The sequence below is a fragment of the Microcebus murinus genome, chromosome 11, assembly GCF_040939455.1.
Source record: "Microcebus murinus isolate Inina chromosome 11, M.murinus_Inina_mat1.0, whole genome shotgun sequence".
In the NCBI taxonomy this organism is placed as follows: Eukaryota; Metazoa; Chordata; class Mammalia; order Primates; family Cheirogaleidae; genus Microcebus; species Microcebus murinus.
The window spans coordinates 10,647,651-10,665,680 of NC_134114.1; the positions used below are offsets into that span (position 1 = coordinate 10,647,651).

The 18,030-nt window shown below is 47.4% G+C and overlaps 1 protein-coding gene across 4 annotated transcripts in view; it reads left to right on the forward strand.

The window, feature by feature from the left end:
* The first annotated feature begins 5,667 nt into the window (after positions 1-5,667).
* Positions 5,668-18,030, forward strand: part of TRIO (trio Rho guanine nucleotide exchange factor) — a 339,933-nt gene continuing 327,570 nt past the window's right edge. For 2 of the 4 annotated variants that reach the window (XM_076007937.1, XM_076007938.1), the window contains exon 1: positions 7,289-7,403. In XM_076007937.1, coding sequence (XP_075864052.1) covers positions 7,364-7,403 — 40 coding nt within the window. In that variant the 5' untranslated portion in view covers positions 7,289-7,363. Of the gene's footprint in view, positions 6,322-7,288; positions 7,404-18,030 lie in introns of those variants that run through there. The other 2 variants (XM_076007936.1, XR_012921664.1) reach the window with 2 other exon arrangements.

An 18,030-nucleotide genomic window follows, 5' to 3' on the forward strand; every position in this document is an offset into this window, starting at 1 on the left:
ACTTGTCACCCCGTCCCCTTTGCTCGATTTGTATAATTCAGATTTACTTCAATAACTAGAAAAAACAATGGTGTAAAGGAGCCCAAATCAATCCCGAAGGCCAGTTGGTAATTTGTGGGGCTCCGTGCCTGTGAATAGGGGTCCAGAGCAGAACAGACAAGGCTCTGGCTTGGACATTTCTAGCTTGGTTGTCTCCCCAAATCAAGGAAAGCCAAAGAGCCGATTCATTTGGAGTTATTTGTGAGCAAACTTGGCATGGCCCAGGCTGAATTAGACTCTGCTCCCCTCTGTGTGTGTGTGTGTGGGGGGGGGGTTCTTCTCCTTCCACATGTTCCTTAATCTGACTCAGGACTAAGTGGGTACTCAGGGCACCTCGAGTCACACCTGCACCCACAGCTATGCAATGTCTGGCATAAAAACCCAGTCCTGGCCCCATGTGCTACTTACTCTTTACACTCATGTCCTTAGTAAACTAGTCAAGTCTAGAAGTTCTAGGTATCTTTATGCTCTTGAGCTCGAATTTAGAGTGAAGTTTCCAAGTTCTGGCCAGAGGTCAAGCCCCATATCTTGAGTTATCATCAATACATTACCATAGTATGTCCTTACCCCCATCTGTTTACTCCTACAGCTACTCAAGCTAGAACGCTCCGCATTCACCATAATCTCTCCCAAGAATGACAGTGTCGCTCAAGAATTTGGAGGACTGGAGAAATATGTTACCTTGTGTATTACTTTCCTAGGGCTGCCACCACTGTAAGTACCACCCACTGAGTGGATTAAAATGAGATAAATGTATCGACTCGGAGATAAATGTATCGACTCAGAGTTCTGGAGGCCTCAAGTCTGAAATCAAGGTGTTGGCAGGGTCATGCTCCCTCTGAACCTTGTAGGGGGAATCCTTCTTCGTCTCTTCCTGGCTCCTGGGGGTCTGCCAGCAACCTTTGGTGTCCCTTGGCTTGTGGATGTATCAGTCCAATCCTCCGTCTTCACGTGGCATTAGTCCTGTGCGTCTCTGTCCTCATGTGGCCGTTTTAGTATAAGGACACTAGTCAGGTCAGATTGCTCCAATATGACCTCAGTCTCAACTAATTACACCACAATGGTCCTATTTCCAAATAGAGTCACATTGGAAGGTATTAGGGGTTAGGACTTCAATATACCTTTTTAATTTTTTTGTGGGGTAGGAGGCCTTAGGGGACACGATTCAACCCACAAACAACCTGTAAATGAGTTAAGATATTGTTTTTATATTAAAATAAATAGAAATACATGAAAAGAAGGAAAAGAATTCACATGCATTTCTAAGAAGAAGAAGAAGAAAAAAAAACCCAGCAACTTCAAGGACATGTTCATCCTGTGGTGGCTGCTTGAGTCCCCTCCCAAACCATCAAGGCTATAATTTTCACCTTTTTCTTTACTCTCACTCCCCCATATTCAGGGTTTCTTTGGTGGAAAAGTTTGAGAACCACTGATAAAGAACTGTGGCTGTCCTGTCCGTTGGGAGCGGGTTTGGCTGAATATAACTGAACATCCAACTTCCACCTGCTCAACTGAGTAAGGGTTTTGTTTTTCTTATGTAGCCAGAAGTCTGGCGGTGGGCTGCTCATTGAGCCACCTGCACCATGTGCTCTGCCCTCATGTTCACTCTCTCATGGTCACACAGCGGCCTCTCCATCTCCAGCATCTTGTCTGTGTTCCTGAGAGGAGAGGAGAAAACCAAAAAAGCATGCACCTGCTTCCCAGCCCTTTCCACTTACAGCTCATTGGCCAGTGCCCTGTCCCATGGCCACCAGAGCTGGGAAATGTAGTTTTTCAGCCCAGCATGGGTTCTGATAAGAAGGAGAGAAAGGATATCTAGCAGACAACTTGCAGCGTCTGATCCATCTGATTTTCCGCATTTTGCTTCGTGCCTTAGGGCCCAGTACAGCTCTAGGCACACCGGAAGCATGCCAATCAATCCCTGTGTACTCACTGCAAAGGATCTCCTCATCTTGTGGGCAAGACCTTAAATGCAAAAGATGTGAATAATATAACGCAGTGCATGATTAAATGCTGAAATGATTGATGCTGCAGAATGCAGAGAAGGGAGAGATCAATTTGAGTTATGTAGGAGCTTCATGAGAGGAGATGAAATTCGAGCTGAATTTTGAAGGTTGGGTAGGATCAACAGCAGCTGTCATGAAACCCTGTTTAGATCCCCTACACATGCTCAGATGGCAGAAGGGAAAAACCTGTGTGCAGCCTCTTTCTCTTATTGCAATCTGGGTGAGTCTGCACGCAAGGCCCCTACCCAGACACAAGTCTTCTATATCGAGTTCTTGGAACTGACTCTACCTGAGATACAGGAATTGGTCAATATCTGGGTCTCAACATTAGAGAGCTCTTCATGCCCCAATACATGCCATTGCCTGCACACCCCGATTACCAACACCCTTAGCAGTCATTACCACTCACCACATTCCCTTTCAAGCCAACTCCCATTGCTCAGAACTTGCCTCCACCCAAGAATCCTCCAATATGAGTAGGCCTTTTCCAGTTGTCACTTCCCAGATACCACCACTAAGGTTCTGCCAATCTTTCTGTGGCTGCGTATCATCCAGTCTGTTGCCCTCCTCCAAGCAGTTTTGAGTTTTTCAAATTCCTGACCTTTCTCCACCATTTTGGCAGCAGAGAGGGGACTCTGTATTCACTATCTGCAGGGTAGGCTCATGACAAGAGGGACGCAAAGAGAACTAAGTTGGCACTTGGCTTCTGAATTTTGAGACACTTTTGGCAGCCATGGCAGAGAGAATAATTGTTCTTGAACAATAATTGTTGAACATCAAGAGCTGAGTCTCTTGAAGAACATAAAGGTTATGCAAAAACAAACAATAGATTTCGAAGAAAGTATAACAAAACTGGGGTTAGGTTTTCTTCTGGGAGAGGACATAAATATTCTTCAACCTGGGGGGGGGGCGGGGAAGGGAGATGGATAGCATTAAACGCCAACAAGTCTCTGAGAAAAAAGCCTGTGCCCAGATAAGCTTGAGGGCTCTGACAGCAGAGATTGTGGCCCTGTTTTCTAAGGCTGGATGGGGAGGGCAAAGGAGGGTGGTGTTTCAGCAGCTGGATATTTTCCTGGGAATAGCTCAGGAGGGGCACTGATGGCCAGCCAACCTCGAGAGTTGCCATGGTTGGGTGGGGAGGAAGCAGCAGCAGAAGGCGAGGCCTTAGCAATGCCTGCAATCCAGACACGGTGTCAGGGTGGAGTGACAGGCATGGGGCACACGTCTACACTGGTGCCAGCATAAGCCCGTGATGGCCAAGGACCAGGAGCAACCTCCTCACTGCCACCCGGAGTGAAGCCTCTGGGAGCTTGGCTACAACCTTGGGGAGAGGGTGGGGAGGGGGACACTCAATTGACAAACAAAACCCCCAGGGACTAAGTTTTCCTTGAGGTAAAATTAAGCTTTCTGCCAAGGGGGAATGGGAGCTGGAGACAAATTAACAGAGAGAAAAATAAGAAGAAATATTGTCGGCAAACCTGGGCTGATGGCCTGTAAAATTTGGATCTATTGCATTTTTTTTTTTTGGAGATACAGCACATCTATTTTTAAAATAACCTTTTAAGTATACTTTTATTTTAGAATAGATTGACATTTACAGAAAATTTGTGAAGATGGTAGAGAGTTTCCAAACACCCCACACCCAGTTTTACCTATTATCAGCATCTTTTATTGGTAGGGTACATTTCTCACAACTAAAGAAGCGATAATGATTTGTTATTATGAACTAAAGTCCATATATTACTCAGATTTTCTTAGTTTTTACCTAACTGTACTTTTTGGTTCCATTGCATTTAGTCTTCATGTCTCCTTAGGCTCCTCTTAGTTGTGACAGACTCTGAGCCTTTCCTTATTTGTAATGATCTTGACAGGTGTAGAAGTACTGGTCAAATTGTTTGTAGAATTATCTCTCAACTGGGATTCACCTCATGTTTTTCTCATGATTACACCGGAGATATGAGTTTTTAGGAGGAAGAGCAGAGAGATAAAATGCCAGTCTCAGCACATCATATCAAGGGTACATACTATCAACATGCCTTATTGCTTCTGATGCACACCTGGGTCACCTGGCTGAGGTAGTGTTTGTCTCCAATGGAAAGTGGATTCTTTCCCCTCCTTTCCATTTTGTGTTCTTTGGCAGTAAGTTACTATGTGTATCCCACAGTTAAGGAGAGGGCAGTTCTGTCCCATCCCATGGAGGAGGGCACATTATCTACATAAATTATGGGAATTCTTCTGCATGGGAGATCTGTCTCTACTTCCCCATTTATTTACTTAATCATTTATTTATATCAGTACGGATTCATGGAGGTTTATTTTATACTTTCGGTTATAATCAAATACTGCTTTATTTATTTTCTTGCTCAAATTGTTTCAGCTTTGGACACTGGGAGCTCTTTCAATTGGCTCCTGTGTCCTTTTGACATATCCCCATCATTGTTGGTGTTGATTTAAAAACATTTTTTGGGGGGGTGGGGCCTTCCTTACCTGCTGGTGGAACAAGGTGCTCCATGCTCATCCTGAATATTTCCCTTTCAAGTCCTAGAATTAGCCACTTCCTCAATGAGCCCTGGTTCCTTTTATCGGAGAATGGTATTAAAAACAAGATCTGAGGGCCAGCTGCGTTTGTGGCTACAAGAGTGCTGTTTCTAGAGCCACTCAACTGATAAAGCAAGGACACCCGTGTATGTGTTCTACCCCGTTACCTAGAGGTCTTTGTATGTACCCACCTATGTCTATATTAAGCCAAACGAGAGTTCATACGATGTCTCCAATGCTAACCCAGCACCATCAGGATCACTCTTGTCTGTAACTCCCACTCCAACTATGAAAGACCTGGTGGCCACCACCCGCCATTTATTTGTTTCCAGTATTGTGCACAGCGATTTCACTCTCTCGTTTCTGTTTTCCCCAGCATTGGACCCTCTAACCTCTGACACCCATCCCCTACTCCCCTTGTAGCCAGGGCTTAGGCGTTTTGTACTTGAGTATTCGTCCGACGCTGATTTGACAGGGATCTCCCGCGAAGGTCCACTGCCTTCGGTCTCCGCGCCCCCATACATTTTGGCGGGTGAGGATGGAGGAACCCGAGGTCACTCGGGAGCCGGGGATTCCCAGAAAGGAATCTCCTGCCACTCAAGAGGAGACTCGCACCCAGGGAGTACCGCGGCCTCGGGGAGGGAGCCGTTAACCTGTTTGCATTCCCTTTGTTCACTCTACAACTACCACGGAGCCCCGCGGCGCGCCAGGGCCGACGCAGCGCCAAGGGGGACACAACGCCCCCGCGCCCAGTCTCCCGCCCCGGCGACGTGAGAATGCAACGGCTGCAGCGTTTGGAGGAGCGCGCTCCGACGCAGGAGCCAGCGTGCCGGCTGGGGGCGCAATGCCGGGCCTGGGAAGGTCCGCCCCGGCTGGCTAGAGCGATCCTGTTCCTCCCAAGGCTCGGAGCTGCCCAGGCGAAGGAGAAGTAGCCAAGCAGCACGCCCTCTGGGCCACCCCGCCGGCCCTCGGGCCACCCGGCCGCGCGGCCGCCCGGCACGGCCCCACCCCTCCCCGCTTGGCCCCGCCCCTCAGCGCCAGGCCCCGCCCACTGCCGAGCCCACGCTCGGGCCCCTGACGAGGTTCGCCGGAAATTCCCGAAGCCCCTCTTTTTTTCCTTCCTCTCCTTTCCCTGCTCTCCCTTTTCCTTTCACCCGGGTTCCCTCCGCCGTGATTCCCCCCTCCCCCTCCTTCCTTCCCCATTCGAAATCAAGATGGAGGCTCGCGGCTGCCGCCGGCGCCCGTGATCCCGGAGCTCCCGCCGGCCACGGGCCCCCGCCCTCGCGACTGCGTGTCCGGCGCGGCGCGCGCTGCTGCCCGCGCTCCGGCCGGCGCCGCCGAGGCCGTGGCTCCGCGCCCCCGCCCCGCGGCCGGCTCGCGGCTCCCGGGCGGAGTCCTCGTCTATGTGGGCGCGCTCCTCGGGCCGAGCCGCCGCTGCCGGCCCCCGCCGCCCCGGGGCTCTGCGTCCGCGCGCCGGGCGCGGGCTGCTGGGTGCTCGGCGCTGCCAGGCCCGGCGCGGAGCGGGCGGCGCGCGGCGCTAGGGACGCGGGGCCCGAGGCGGGCGCGGCCGCCGCCGCAGCCATGAGCGGCAGCAGCGGCGGCGCTGCCGCCCCTGCCGTGTCCTCCGGCCCCGCCGCGGCGTCCAGCGCGGCTGGCTCGGGCTGCGGGGGCGGCGCCGGCGAGGGGGCCGAGGAGGCTGCCAAGGACCTGGCCGACATCGCGGCCTTCTTCCGATCTGGTGAGTGCAACTGCGGCCGGCCGGCCCCGGCGGCGCTGCCCCGAGCGCTCGGCCGACCGCACCGCGGAGGCGCCGTCCGCGGGCCTGGCGCGCCGGTGCTCGCCGCCCGCCCGTCGGGGCTCGCGAGCACTCGCCCGCGGCCTCTGCACCCCGCGCTGGGGCTGCTGGCCCACCCCGGCGTGCCCCGTGGCCGGCGCAGCCCCGCGCAGCGCGGCGCGGCGAGAATGCCGCGGCTCGCCTTGCCTGCGCCCGCCCCGCGCTCCGTGTAGGATCCCCGGTCTCCCGCCGCGGCTTCCCGGGTTGGGGCGCCGGCTCTTTGTCTCTTTCGCTGCAGGGCCGGGGAGGCGGCGGCGGGGACGGCGTGGGCGGAGGGCCCTGCCCCGGAGGCCCGGCGGACCGGGCAGGAGCCGCTCCCTGGCCGGGGAAAGCGGTCTCCCATCTGTGCCTGCCCCTGGCCGATTTGTGCCTGGACCCTGCTCGGTCCCATTGGCAGCAGCCAGGTTTCCTCACCCGGTTCTCTAGCCTTTCGCCTCCCCAGCCCTCGGTCTACACTTCTGTGAAACGGGGCAGCCATGGCACCGTTGCCCAGGGCGGGGAGGACGGTGGCCGAGCCGAAGCTCGGCGGGCCGGGCCGGGCGGCGAGGTGAGCCATTGTCTCCGGGGCGGCCCGGAGGGTCTTCTGGGAAGCTGGTGGCCCCGGGGGCGGCGCGGGCCGGGGCGCGGCGTGGGCGGCGTGGAGGCGGAGGCAGTGCCAGGTGGCCCGGCGTCCACCCCGGCAAGGAGGGGGTGGCCGTGGCAGAGGCGAGCAAAGCGACCAGCTTGCGGGAGGGGCGCGCGGCGCAAGGGGGCGTGACAGGGCGTCCCCGGTACCCCGGCGGCGGCGCCGCCTCCCGCCCCGGCCCAGATCCCGCGCGAGCCGGGCCCGCGTCCCCGCGTGCCGCGTCCCCGCGCCCAGTCCCGTCTGCTCGCGCGGCGGCGGAGGCGGCGGCGGCCGCAGCCGCGGGGCCCGCAGCTCGGAGCGCAGTTCCGAGCGGGCGGGAGGATGCAGACTCCGCGCTGGAGAGCCGAGGAAGGCGGGCCAGGTCGGGGCCTGAGAGGCGTGGGGGCGGTGGAGGGCGTGCGCTGGGGTGCAGGTGGCGACCCCTGGGGGGACGGCTGGGCTGGGCACGCTGACGGGCCGGGGGTCGGGCCTGCGCCGGGGTGTGCGCGCCGGAGGCCAGTGGCTTGCGGTTCTCCATGGCCTCTTTCAAAATCAAGTCCCCAGATTTGGTGAGGTCAGTTCGACATTCCGGGTCACAAGGAACAATTGAGGTGGGAGGGCGATGGTCAGAGCCAGAAGTTAGCAGTGCCGGTAGCTAGCTGATTTAGCACTGTTTTGCCTTGGTTTGCTTGATCTTTGCCCAGGTGGGGTTATTTTTGACTCATATTAACAGATTGGTTGTGTCTGGGAGTGACACACTCCAACTCTCCAGTGTCAGCTTGGGATTAATATACTCTTCCGTGCTCACTCTCCTTGTGAGGTCCCTGCAGAAAGCAAAGGTTTAGGAAAACATGAGCTCTTTCAACAGAAAGCCTTTTTTTTTTTTTTTTTTTTGGTGTGACTGACCGGGTAGAGCAGCCTTGTCTTACCTCTTAATAGCAGAACTAGGACGTATTCCCTTCATGCCCTGAAGCTAAAGTCTAGCCTGTCTTCTTTCTCTCTCTGCCACCTGTCACAGAATAATAGATTCTGTGCAGAATTCAGCTCTCTGTTAGAAAGGCTCCTGTGCGCTGGAGATGGAATTTTTGGTGCTTGTGATTTCTTACGTCTTTATTATGCATAGTAGAAAAATCACTTCCTTTGCTCCTAAGAGCCCCAGAAGACATTAGGTTGGACTGGACACCCACAGAAAACTTACTCGCTCTTAGTGTAGCTTTCCCCAGGAGTTATCATCAGCTCTTGGCCTTTGCCGAGCCCTGGGCTGCCCCTGCTGCCCGGGCTCCTGTTCATGTTCAGTTTGGGGCAGAACCAAGTAATTTTGCTTATTGTCTTGTTCCTTTCTTCAGTCCTCCAAAATGACTTGACAAGCTTCTTTTTTTAGTTGTTTGACTTAGAATCAGGAACCAGGGCAGAATTTAAGTAGCATCATTTACAATGTCCCATCCCATAGTTAGTCTGGAATATCTTTTTAAAAGTGCTTTTCCCTCCTTTGGGCAGCTCTGAGTCCTTGACCTAGATCTTGGCTCTCACTTCTGGGCCTGTGATGTCTAGCAGGGGGCAGAGAGGGGCTCTTCTTTTGGGTGGGTAGGGTGAGGGTGGGATTTGAACAGTCAGGGCAGACCATGCAGGAAGACCCTGGGTGGGGACTTCATCTAGGAGAGCTGCTCAGACAGAGGGCTGAGTAGGGTAGAGCAGCCAAATCCATGAGTAAAATCTGGCTTTCTTTCCTGAGATGCAGAAACACAGGAAAGTAGGTTCTCATTGAGTGGGGAGGACAGATCAGGGTGTGTGTTTGAGTTTGCTACTAAGATTGCCAACGTGACCTAGACAAGGGCTTCCTGTTGGTTGCCTTTCCTTTCTGGACCCTGAAACCGTGTTTGCTTGGCTGCCTAAATTTCTTTCCTTCTCATTCCTCCTTCATTAAACTTTATCTTAGTAGCGGCACATGGAAAACTGATTCCAATGGTTGAAAGAAAGATTTCAGTTTCATAGAACTTTTTAACTTTTAAGAGCAATTCAAAAGTAGAATGAGCTGCCCTGTGATTTCTCCAGTACTGCAAGTGCTCAGGCAGAGGCGTTGCCACCTGCCAAGCTTTGGAGTTGGGCGCTGGGGATAGGACTCCTGCCTGGAGAGGGATCTAGGTAGATGGTCTTGGGGGCTATTTCTCTTTCTCTGTAGATCTTGGGGTTCCCTCCAAGTCCCCAATGCCTAACACTGTTCTCCACTTTTCATTGGGTAGGTTAGGGCTCCAGAATGGTGGTGGCCCTTTCCCTCTGCTCTGTGTCACCCATGGCCTACCTCACTCAGGATCTCACCTTCTATGCTGTCATTTTATTCTACACTCAAGACCTTGGCACAGAAACTCCCTATTCATTTTGAAGATCCTGATCACCCATTTATAGACTTGGCAGGTAGCAGGCAGGCCAATTAGTGTTAAAGTGGATTGAGCTGAAATGTGGGTAAAGTGGTGATGTGTGTTACAGAGAAGCTAAAAGACTTTTTGTGCAAGTGTTAGTGAATTTCCAAGTTCTCTTTTCTCCTTTGCACAGAGCTCAGCACCAAAAAAGATAAAGCAGATTTCAAAGCAAAAGGGGGGAAAAGGACATCCTAGAAATGAACTAGTCTAGTATTTTTTTATCTTATAGATGAGGAATCAGACTTCTAGGGAGTTTGCATGACTTGCCCCCCCAGAGTAGAACTCTGGTAGATGTGGGGTCAGGGCTGGGAAGCTTGCCCTGATCTCTGGTGCTCTTTCCCGGATGCCTTTCATTGCCAGGATGTTGCTTACATTAGTACTCAACCCCACAGGGACCAATCACTTTTATTGCCAATCTATTTTGGGGCTCTGTTCTTGTGGCAATAAATCATTCTTTCAGAGCTCCCTATTTAGCCTTGCAAGAGTGTGTATATGTGTGGAGGGGGTGCTTACATAAATGCATTATTTTTAACCTGCCCGATATGCTTTGGGTTGGCGTTAAGTGAATATGTGGAGAATAAAGGTTTGTGGTTATTCCGAAGCATCATGGCCTGTCATGCTGGATTTCTTTCATTATTAAATCTTATTCTGGACTTCTCACTGCAGCTCTCTCTTTCCAAGGAATATATGGAGAAAACCAGATCAGTTACTTAGGGAGTAGCACACATACCTTTATATGTTTTAATATGATGGTTTCCTCACAGAGTATCAAGAGAAGCTTTTCTTTGTATTTATGCTTTTAACCACACTTAAGTAGCTAGTGTTCAAGCTTGCCGTGCTACTTCTGTTGACATTCAGAAGCCTGGCAGCTTTGGTCATTATGAGCACCAGTAATAATTATTGTATTATGAAGTAGGTCCTTGTTACCCTCAATATTTTGAAAAGAGAAGCTGAAGAAAATGTAATTTGATAGTGAATGATAGTTTCTCCTTTTTAGGTAGCACAGGCAGTTTTAGAGGAAAGCAAGATTTCTAAAAATAATCCTATAAGTGACTTTCAAGAAATCAAACAACAGTAAAATAATCATTGAAAGAAGCTTTTCATTGAGACTTTATAAACTGACTTATTGATGTGTGGGATACTGTATTTTTTTCCCTTTGCAATTTAATATTCCCAAGATTCAAATGAAGATTTCAAGACGCAATTATAACCATTTAAATGATTAGCCAAAATTTAAATGAAGTCAGTGGTGTTCAAAATGAAGCATGTGGGGTCTGTGTGTATATATATATTTTAAATTTCTTAAGACAGGGTCTCACTATGTTGCGCAGGCTGGTATTGAACTCATAGGCTCAAGAGCTCCTCCTACCTCAGTCTCTGGAGTGGGACTACCGGTGTGCACCACCATGCCCTGCTTATGTTCTTTGAATGTATATTAAAAATATGTAATTAGTCCATTTTCTGCAGGCAAATAAAAGAAAAAAAATATGTAATTAGGATGGTCTTTTTAGACCTTTTAAATGTGATAAATTTGAGATTTGTTCCTAATTGCATTTGAAGCTGTCATAATCTAAATCAGCTGTATTTGGTATTTATTTTAAGTTAATTTACTTGACTCCTTCACTGAGAAAATAAAATTTTATCCCATTTCCTTGGCAGAATTCCAAAGAAAATTCAAATTCTTAATCAATAGCCACACTTTACTGCCTAGTAAAATCACTTATGTTGCTAGGGATGAGGTGTGTTTTACTATAAAAAGCTCTTATAACCACCCCCCTCAGTCCTGTAATGAATTGGATTTTGTTTCCTTAAGTGCATTGTCTTGACAAAATTTTAATAGTGCCACTGGTAGGAAATAGTGGCCACTCCAAGGATAGTGAAGGAATGGATTTCAATGAGAATCCCACTCTATTTTGGTGGGAGGTGTTTGCTCTGACATCCCTTCCCTCATTTCTTCCTCTCCCAATGTTCAGCCCAGTGGATGAGGGTGAGCTAACCAGGGTGCTGCTGTGACTGTCTCGTGGGCGGGGATGCTATCTTTTAGGTCTTCTCACCCCGTTTAAACTGACCAGCATGGGCCCCCAGCTGGAGCAAGGTGAAAGTGGCTTTAGATGGTGCAGCCACAGAGTTCTCTCGTCTTATTCCAGATTTTCTGTTGAGCTGTTCAGTGGGGCAGTAGGAATGGGAACAAGCATGATCAGGAGACTTCTCAGCGACCCTTGCACTTGAAAATTGTGGCTGCTGCATCATTCAGCTGGAGCCATTCTGGGAATTCCTCTGGGGTGGAGGGGTGGGGAGGGAGGTGCACAGGGGAGTGGGAAAGGCCCATTGCCCTGTCCTGGGCCCCTGGTCTTAAACCACCCTCCCCCCCCAAAAAAGAATAGGCCTTTGCACACCTCACTGCACCTCATCACACTTCATTGCAGTGGTTCCCACTTCCCTGCCAGTGACGCTCGGAGGGAGGTACTGGCGGGGCTCCTGTGTGGTTTCCCGGCTGTTTGACCATATTAAGCCTCACGTGCACAAGCTCTTGGTTATGGGAATCATGCTCTCACATTTAGTGGTTAACAAGTATGTATGTTCTCATTTTCACCTCCCCTTCACTAATGGAAACTCTTAATTTGCTTGCTGAATAGCTGTGTTGTTACCTTAATTTCCTCTTTTCTGCTCCCTCTCCAGGTAAGGCAGCTTCTTTAAACCAAAATTATTAACCACCTGCTCTCTGGGAAGGGTTATATGCCAAGAGAGGGAAAGCCAGAGCTAGGCTTTTCAAGTATGAGGACAAGGGCGCTGAGCTCCTGAGGTTTCCCCCTTCTGCGCACATAATATTTGGCACAGGGGCTGTGGAAATGTAAACCTCATTTTGGTGATAAATGTACTCGAGTGTCAGATTATTGACCATTTTAATTAGCTGCATGTCTACTCTTGTCTTGGGGGAGGAGGATGGCAGAGTAATGTGTAGTGCACACCTGGTGTTTTGGAAGCATCACCCTATTTAGGCTTTGTCATAAATGAGTACATTTTTAGCAGTTACACCGACAGAGAAAGCTTTCGTGAAAACTTAGTCAGTGCAAAGACTGGAATCTGGGTCCAGGGTACTGTGGGTTCACAATGGCCAGATGAGTTCATCAGGCTTATTTTCCTACAGTCTGTATCCCTATTATGGAGGAGGACGAATTGCCCGAGGTTTCTCTTGAGGAGGGGTTTCTTTAAGCAGTGGCAGATTGATCTGCAGCTCTGTGGATCCCCCCTTCCCTTCAGTTCCAGGAAAGAGGTACATGGGATGTTGCTCCACTGCCCTGCTGCTGGGGGCCCTTTGCTGTCTGTTGTGGTTAGCATTAAAGCTATACAGGTGTGAATAAATAAACTGTAGTACATCCTTGCAGTTAATGCTGAGTGAAAGAAGGTTGTTTCAAAGGCTATACATGCCATATAATTCCATTTATTAATATATGATGTTGGCAGAAAGAACTCTAGTAACAGAGAACAGATTGGGGATTGATTGCCTGGAGTTGGGGTTGTGGCTACAAAGGGGCAGTGGGAGGGGGTGGATGGAGAATGGTGGAACTGTACACTAAAAAAAAAAACCCATTTAGCTGTATGTTATTTTAAAGTAAAACACTAAAAAAAATGGCTAGCAACAAACTGGGAGAAAAAATCTTCATTGCAAACCAAAGAATTTTATACACACACACACACACACACACACACACACACACACACACACACACACACATAATTAATAAAGGGCTTCCTTAGATCAGTAAGAAAAGACAATCCAAAAGGAAAGTAGGCAAACAGACAGTACAAAAAAGTACAAATGGCCAACAAATAAATATTCAGCATCACTCGCAATCAAGGAAATGCAAATAAAAACAGATACCAACAAAAACCAAAGCCAATAGAAGTCATTTAAGTAAACTTGAATGAAATTGAGTTATCCTGGAAAGATTTTCTATTGATTTGAAAGATGGTAATAATTGCACTCAGATTGCCGTATGAGGACCAGGCTTCCTATAATTGCTAGGGGTAATCTAGGGAAACCACAAAGATAGATATGGAGAAATAAAATCCTTTCCTGGGATTCTGTAAGAAGTGTTAACTTGGGAATCCATCTGGCATACAAGTTAAGTCTGCTGACTTAAAAGACAAACAGTCTTTAGATAAGGACAGTCACCACTTTTGCTGCTTCAAATTTTCCCACTCTCCTGATTTTTGCTGCTGTCCAGATAGAAAAAGACAAGTAGCAAGTGCGGGATGGTCTGCAGTGCCTCACCATTCATTCCTGGTGTTAAAGAATTTCTAGGTATAAGTTTCCTGTCAGGGAGAGGGCTTATTCTTGTATTAGTATCTGTGTGATGTCATTTGTCCTTTTTTCTTGGGCCTTCTCGTTATATAATTGACTAGCAACTGCCTATTTCATAGTATTGATTAATGAATTTATAAAGTGTTAGTCCCTCCATATTTAATACTCATAGCCATAAAATAAAGCTATTCTTGAACTTGAGAAAAACACAATTCAAATGTTAAAGTATAATCCTTGAATATTTTTAGATAGTGTTTGTTGGTGCTTGGTTTTTCTTGGGGGGAGGCACGTATATATCTTAGAGAAGTCATAAACCACCCCACTTTGGAATTCTGTGGATAGGTGGTTTCAGTGCAAGAAGGAGTGAATATATTGGAGAGTAATACTTGAAATCAGTTTTAAAAGAACTCTTGTTTCCTAGTATATATGAAATGATATGTGTAAATAACATGAGTGCTTTACGGCAAATGTTTTAATTGAAATTTGCAGATTATACATATGAGATGTTTTTAAGATGTTGATCAAAAGTGTGTGTATGCCTGTGTATATAAATTGGCTTTCATTGTTTATTTTGTTTTTCTTCCTCTTATCACATTGATCTATCCGCCATCTTCAAGATCACAGTGATTCATTTCTTTCTCTATTGCTGCTGCTGTTGATAGCCCCACTGAAACCTGGGGGAGGACACTCCCGGGTAATTTGGACTCTGAAAGCTTTACATTTTCTTACTTGCGTTTACTTTTTTAGTTCATCCTTGTTCTGCATGACAGATATGCTACAGTCTGCAGGAATAGCATAAAAAAATAGATTTTTTTTAGTAATTTCATTGGTTTAACTTTCAAATGATATGGGTCAAAAAGCGTAATTTGTCTATTTTTTAAATTCTGAAACTATGCAAATATTGGGAAACAATACTTTGACTAGAACGTTGTTATAAATATTTCTACTTAACTAGTCAGACACACAGTAAAATCTCTGACGTTTAAATTGCCTAGTATTTTGACATCCACTTAACAAACAAATTCCTCATTATCCTAATTCTAAACAAACAGATTTATCTTGTTTGTAGGTAGCTTTTTAAAAAATTTAAATTCTTGACAATGAGAAATTCTTCCCCACGCCCACTTTCCTTTCAGTACCACAGTGATGAAAGCTGGCACGCAAGGGAGCATTATGAGCTAAAAAACCAGATTGTACAGGGGCAGGATGTGTTTCACACTTTTATTTTGGAGTCACTTCACCTCCGTCTCAATTTCTGTGCACTTGTCCTAATATATCTGTGTCCAGGAGCCTGGAGAACTGGTGCTGATTCGAAGGTTTCAGGCCAAACATTTTCTTCACCAGTCAGTTCAGGTCAGTTGTACCCTGGTAGGTTGCCTGTTTGAGAGCAGCTCTTTATGGGAGAGGCTTCACTGTAGGGTCATTTAGTGCTAGCATTTTTTGTTAGCTGGTCAGTGTATTTCTTTTCCAGTATTTAATTACAAAATTGGCAGGATTCATTGTTAGGCATTTCTCTCATATCTCATGGCATTGTTTATTAGGTCCAGTCTCAACTCTGCTGGATGCTGACTTCACAGTAGGGTTCACCCTGTTTATGGGAGGGGACCTGTCTCCTGAACCAAAGAGCTGGAAACCTTTGACTTTGAACTTCACGCAGGATTGAGGTAGAATCACTGTAGATTTCCTATGACAGCCTACAGTGTGGATATGGAGCCTGCTTTTTGGAAAGTAGAATGATGGGCAGTCTTGCAGTAACCTGCCCCTTGCCCATGCTGGCTGCATTCTTGCTGTATTCTAAAGCTGTAGCGGTAGCTACCAGGGAGCAGCATGAAGAGGCCAGGACCCTTGTCATCAGGGGTGAGATAACACCTTGGGACTCCTTCTCTGTAAGACAGTAAAATAAGTGCATCCAGAGTGTAGTAACCTGCTTTCAGTGCCACAGGATGAGACTTAAAATATCGTGTTTTCTTTTCTTTTCTTTCAAAGTCGTTAGTGCCAGTACTCCAAGAAAACCTGGCAAAAATCTTTCTCTTAACTGTTGTCTCTTCTGCTGCCACCACTGGTTACCATCTGAATGCCTGTGATTTGCCAGGTACTATGCAAAGTGTTTTGTGTACTCTCTCTCTTACAGACTCAAATCCCCCCTTCAGCAGGTGGATGCTATTCCCACCTTGTGGATGGAGATGTCAGCTTCTGGTGACGGTAAATGACACGCCCCTGTTGGCTCTGCTTGTGAGGGCCCGAGTGGGATTTAATCCCAGGGCTGCCAGATCACAAAGCCCCCCTACCTGCCCTGTCCCTGCCTGATGGGAGGAGAGAGTAGACATGACCCCAGCTCTGTACAGCATCCCAGAATGCCCTGTATTGTCATTTTTCAATCTTTACAGTTGTATATGTATATTTTCATCTGTTGAGGATCAAAGCTATAATTTACAAGTCTCACACCAAATAAAAGTTGAGTGAAAGATTCCAGGATTTAGCAAGTATTTTTCTTATATTGGTTTGGGCCCTGTAATTAAATTTTCTGTGCCTTTCCTTTTCTCACCTAATTAAAGCTGATGTTACTTTTTACATAAATAACCCCAGTAGCTCCAGCTTTCCACTTGAGGCATGTTGGCTATGTTGAGTTTTACTGGATCTCACTGTCTCATACAAAGTCCTGGTTGAAATGTTGGCCCTCTGTTTTCTTGGCTGTCAGGACTTGGACTTAAATGTTGGATAGGAAATCTCTGTGGCCGTTAGGGGGGAGTACGGGAAGGGTGGGGAGAGGCTAGCCAGGGAGGGACGTTTCTCAGCCCGCTGTGTGTGTGTGGCACATTAGATTTCCAGGGCTTCCTTTCTAACTTAGGAAAGGAACAGGGCTGGGGTGTGGGAGGCAGGAGGGAGGCTGCTAAATTGCTTTTTTGAGGACAGTTTTGTAAAGTGGGTGTGGTAAAGCCTCGGTTCTCTATATATAGCTATTTTGTTGCAGCCACTCATTTCTTTGCTATTATTTGTCAAGTTTTGCAAGTAGGTGATGCTATGGTTGGCAGTAGGGTTTTTTCCTTCCCACTACTCTCTTTTAGCTTAGACAACTCTTAGGCACATGTTCTAGGTTTTTCTATTTGTGGGATGCATTTTTGTCAGTCATACCTCATCTGATCCCCCTCGTAATGGATATAGCATGATTTTAGAGGATGCTTTCTCAGGCTTATACCCACATAAAACTTTTAAGCTATGGTTTTCCAGCATTATTTCCACATTGGGAGTATGTTTAGTTTTTCTGTGTGTCTCTGTGTAACTCCACATTTACCTTGGAGTTTTAATATTTCAGAGGATGATTGAGATGCTGGTCTCTTGAAGATAGACATTGTATAATCAAAAGGTATATTACATTCTAAAAATTTACAAGTTTCATTACCTTCTGTTTTACCCTAGAAGTTTCTAAAAGTTTCAGTTTTTTTTTCATTTTTATTTAATTCATGCCTTTTGAAAATTTCTAGAATTAAAAGAATAGGATTGGCCTACTGTTTAATGTGAGATTATGGGTTGCTTTTTACCTGATATATTTTACCTATTATAGTATATCTTTTATTTTAAACTAATAAAGGTAGTACAAAGCTCAGATCCGTATTAACGTAGTTGAATTGTGATTTTGCTGTATTATTTTTGGCTGTTTAGTTGGTTCATGTCTCCGATGTTGATAACATTTAAAGTTATTTTGGGGAGGGGCCTGACTCTGAGAAGTCAGATCTCACGTTCAAAGAAGCAAGAATGCAGACTGAGTTCCCCAGTTGTTACTGTTTCCCCACATGGGCGTATCTTCCTCCCCCTCCCTCTCTCCTTTTCCCCTCAACCTCTCTGGAGGTAGATATATAATTTACATACTTTTTGTTTCTGAACCTTTTGAGAGTAAGCTATAAATGTGAGGATGTCCCTTACATGGTTTGTTATGCATTTTCTAATAGTGAGGATATGCTCTTACATAATGATCAAAATTGGGAAATTAATTTTGATACAACATTATTATACAAATCTACTAACTTTAGTACAGTTTCATCAGTTGTCCCAGAAATGTCCCTTTTGGCAATTAAAAAAAAATGTGGTTCAGTACCACATAATGCATTGAATTGTTGCAGCTCACTGCAGCCTAGAACTCTGGGCTCAAGCTATCCTCCTGCCACAGCTTCCAGAGGAGTTAGGACTACAGGTGTGTGTCACCATGCCCAGATAATTTTTAAATTTTTTGTAGAGAAGGGGTTTCACTGTTGCCCAGGCTGGTCTTGAACTCCTGGCGTCAGGCAGGC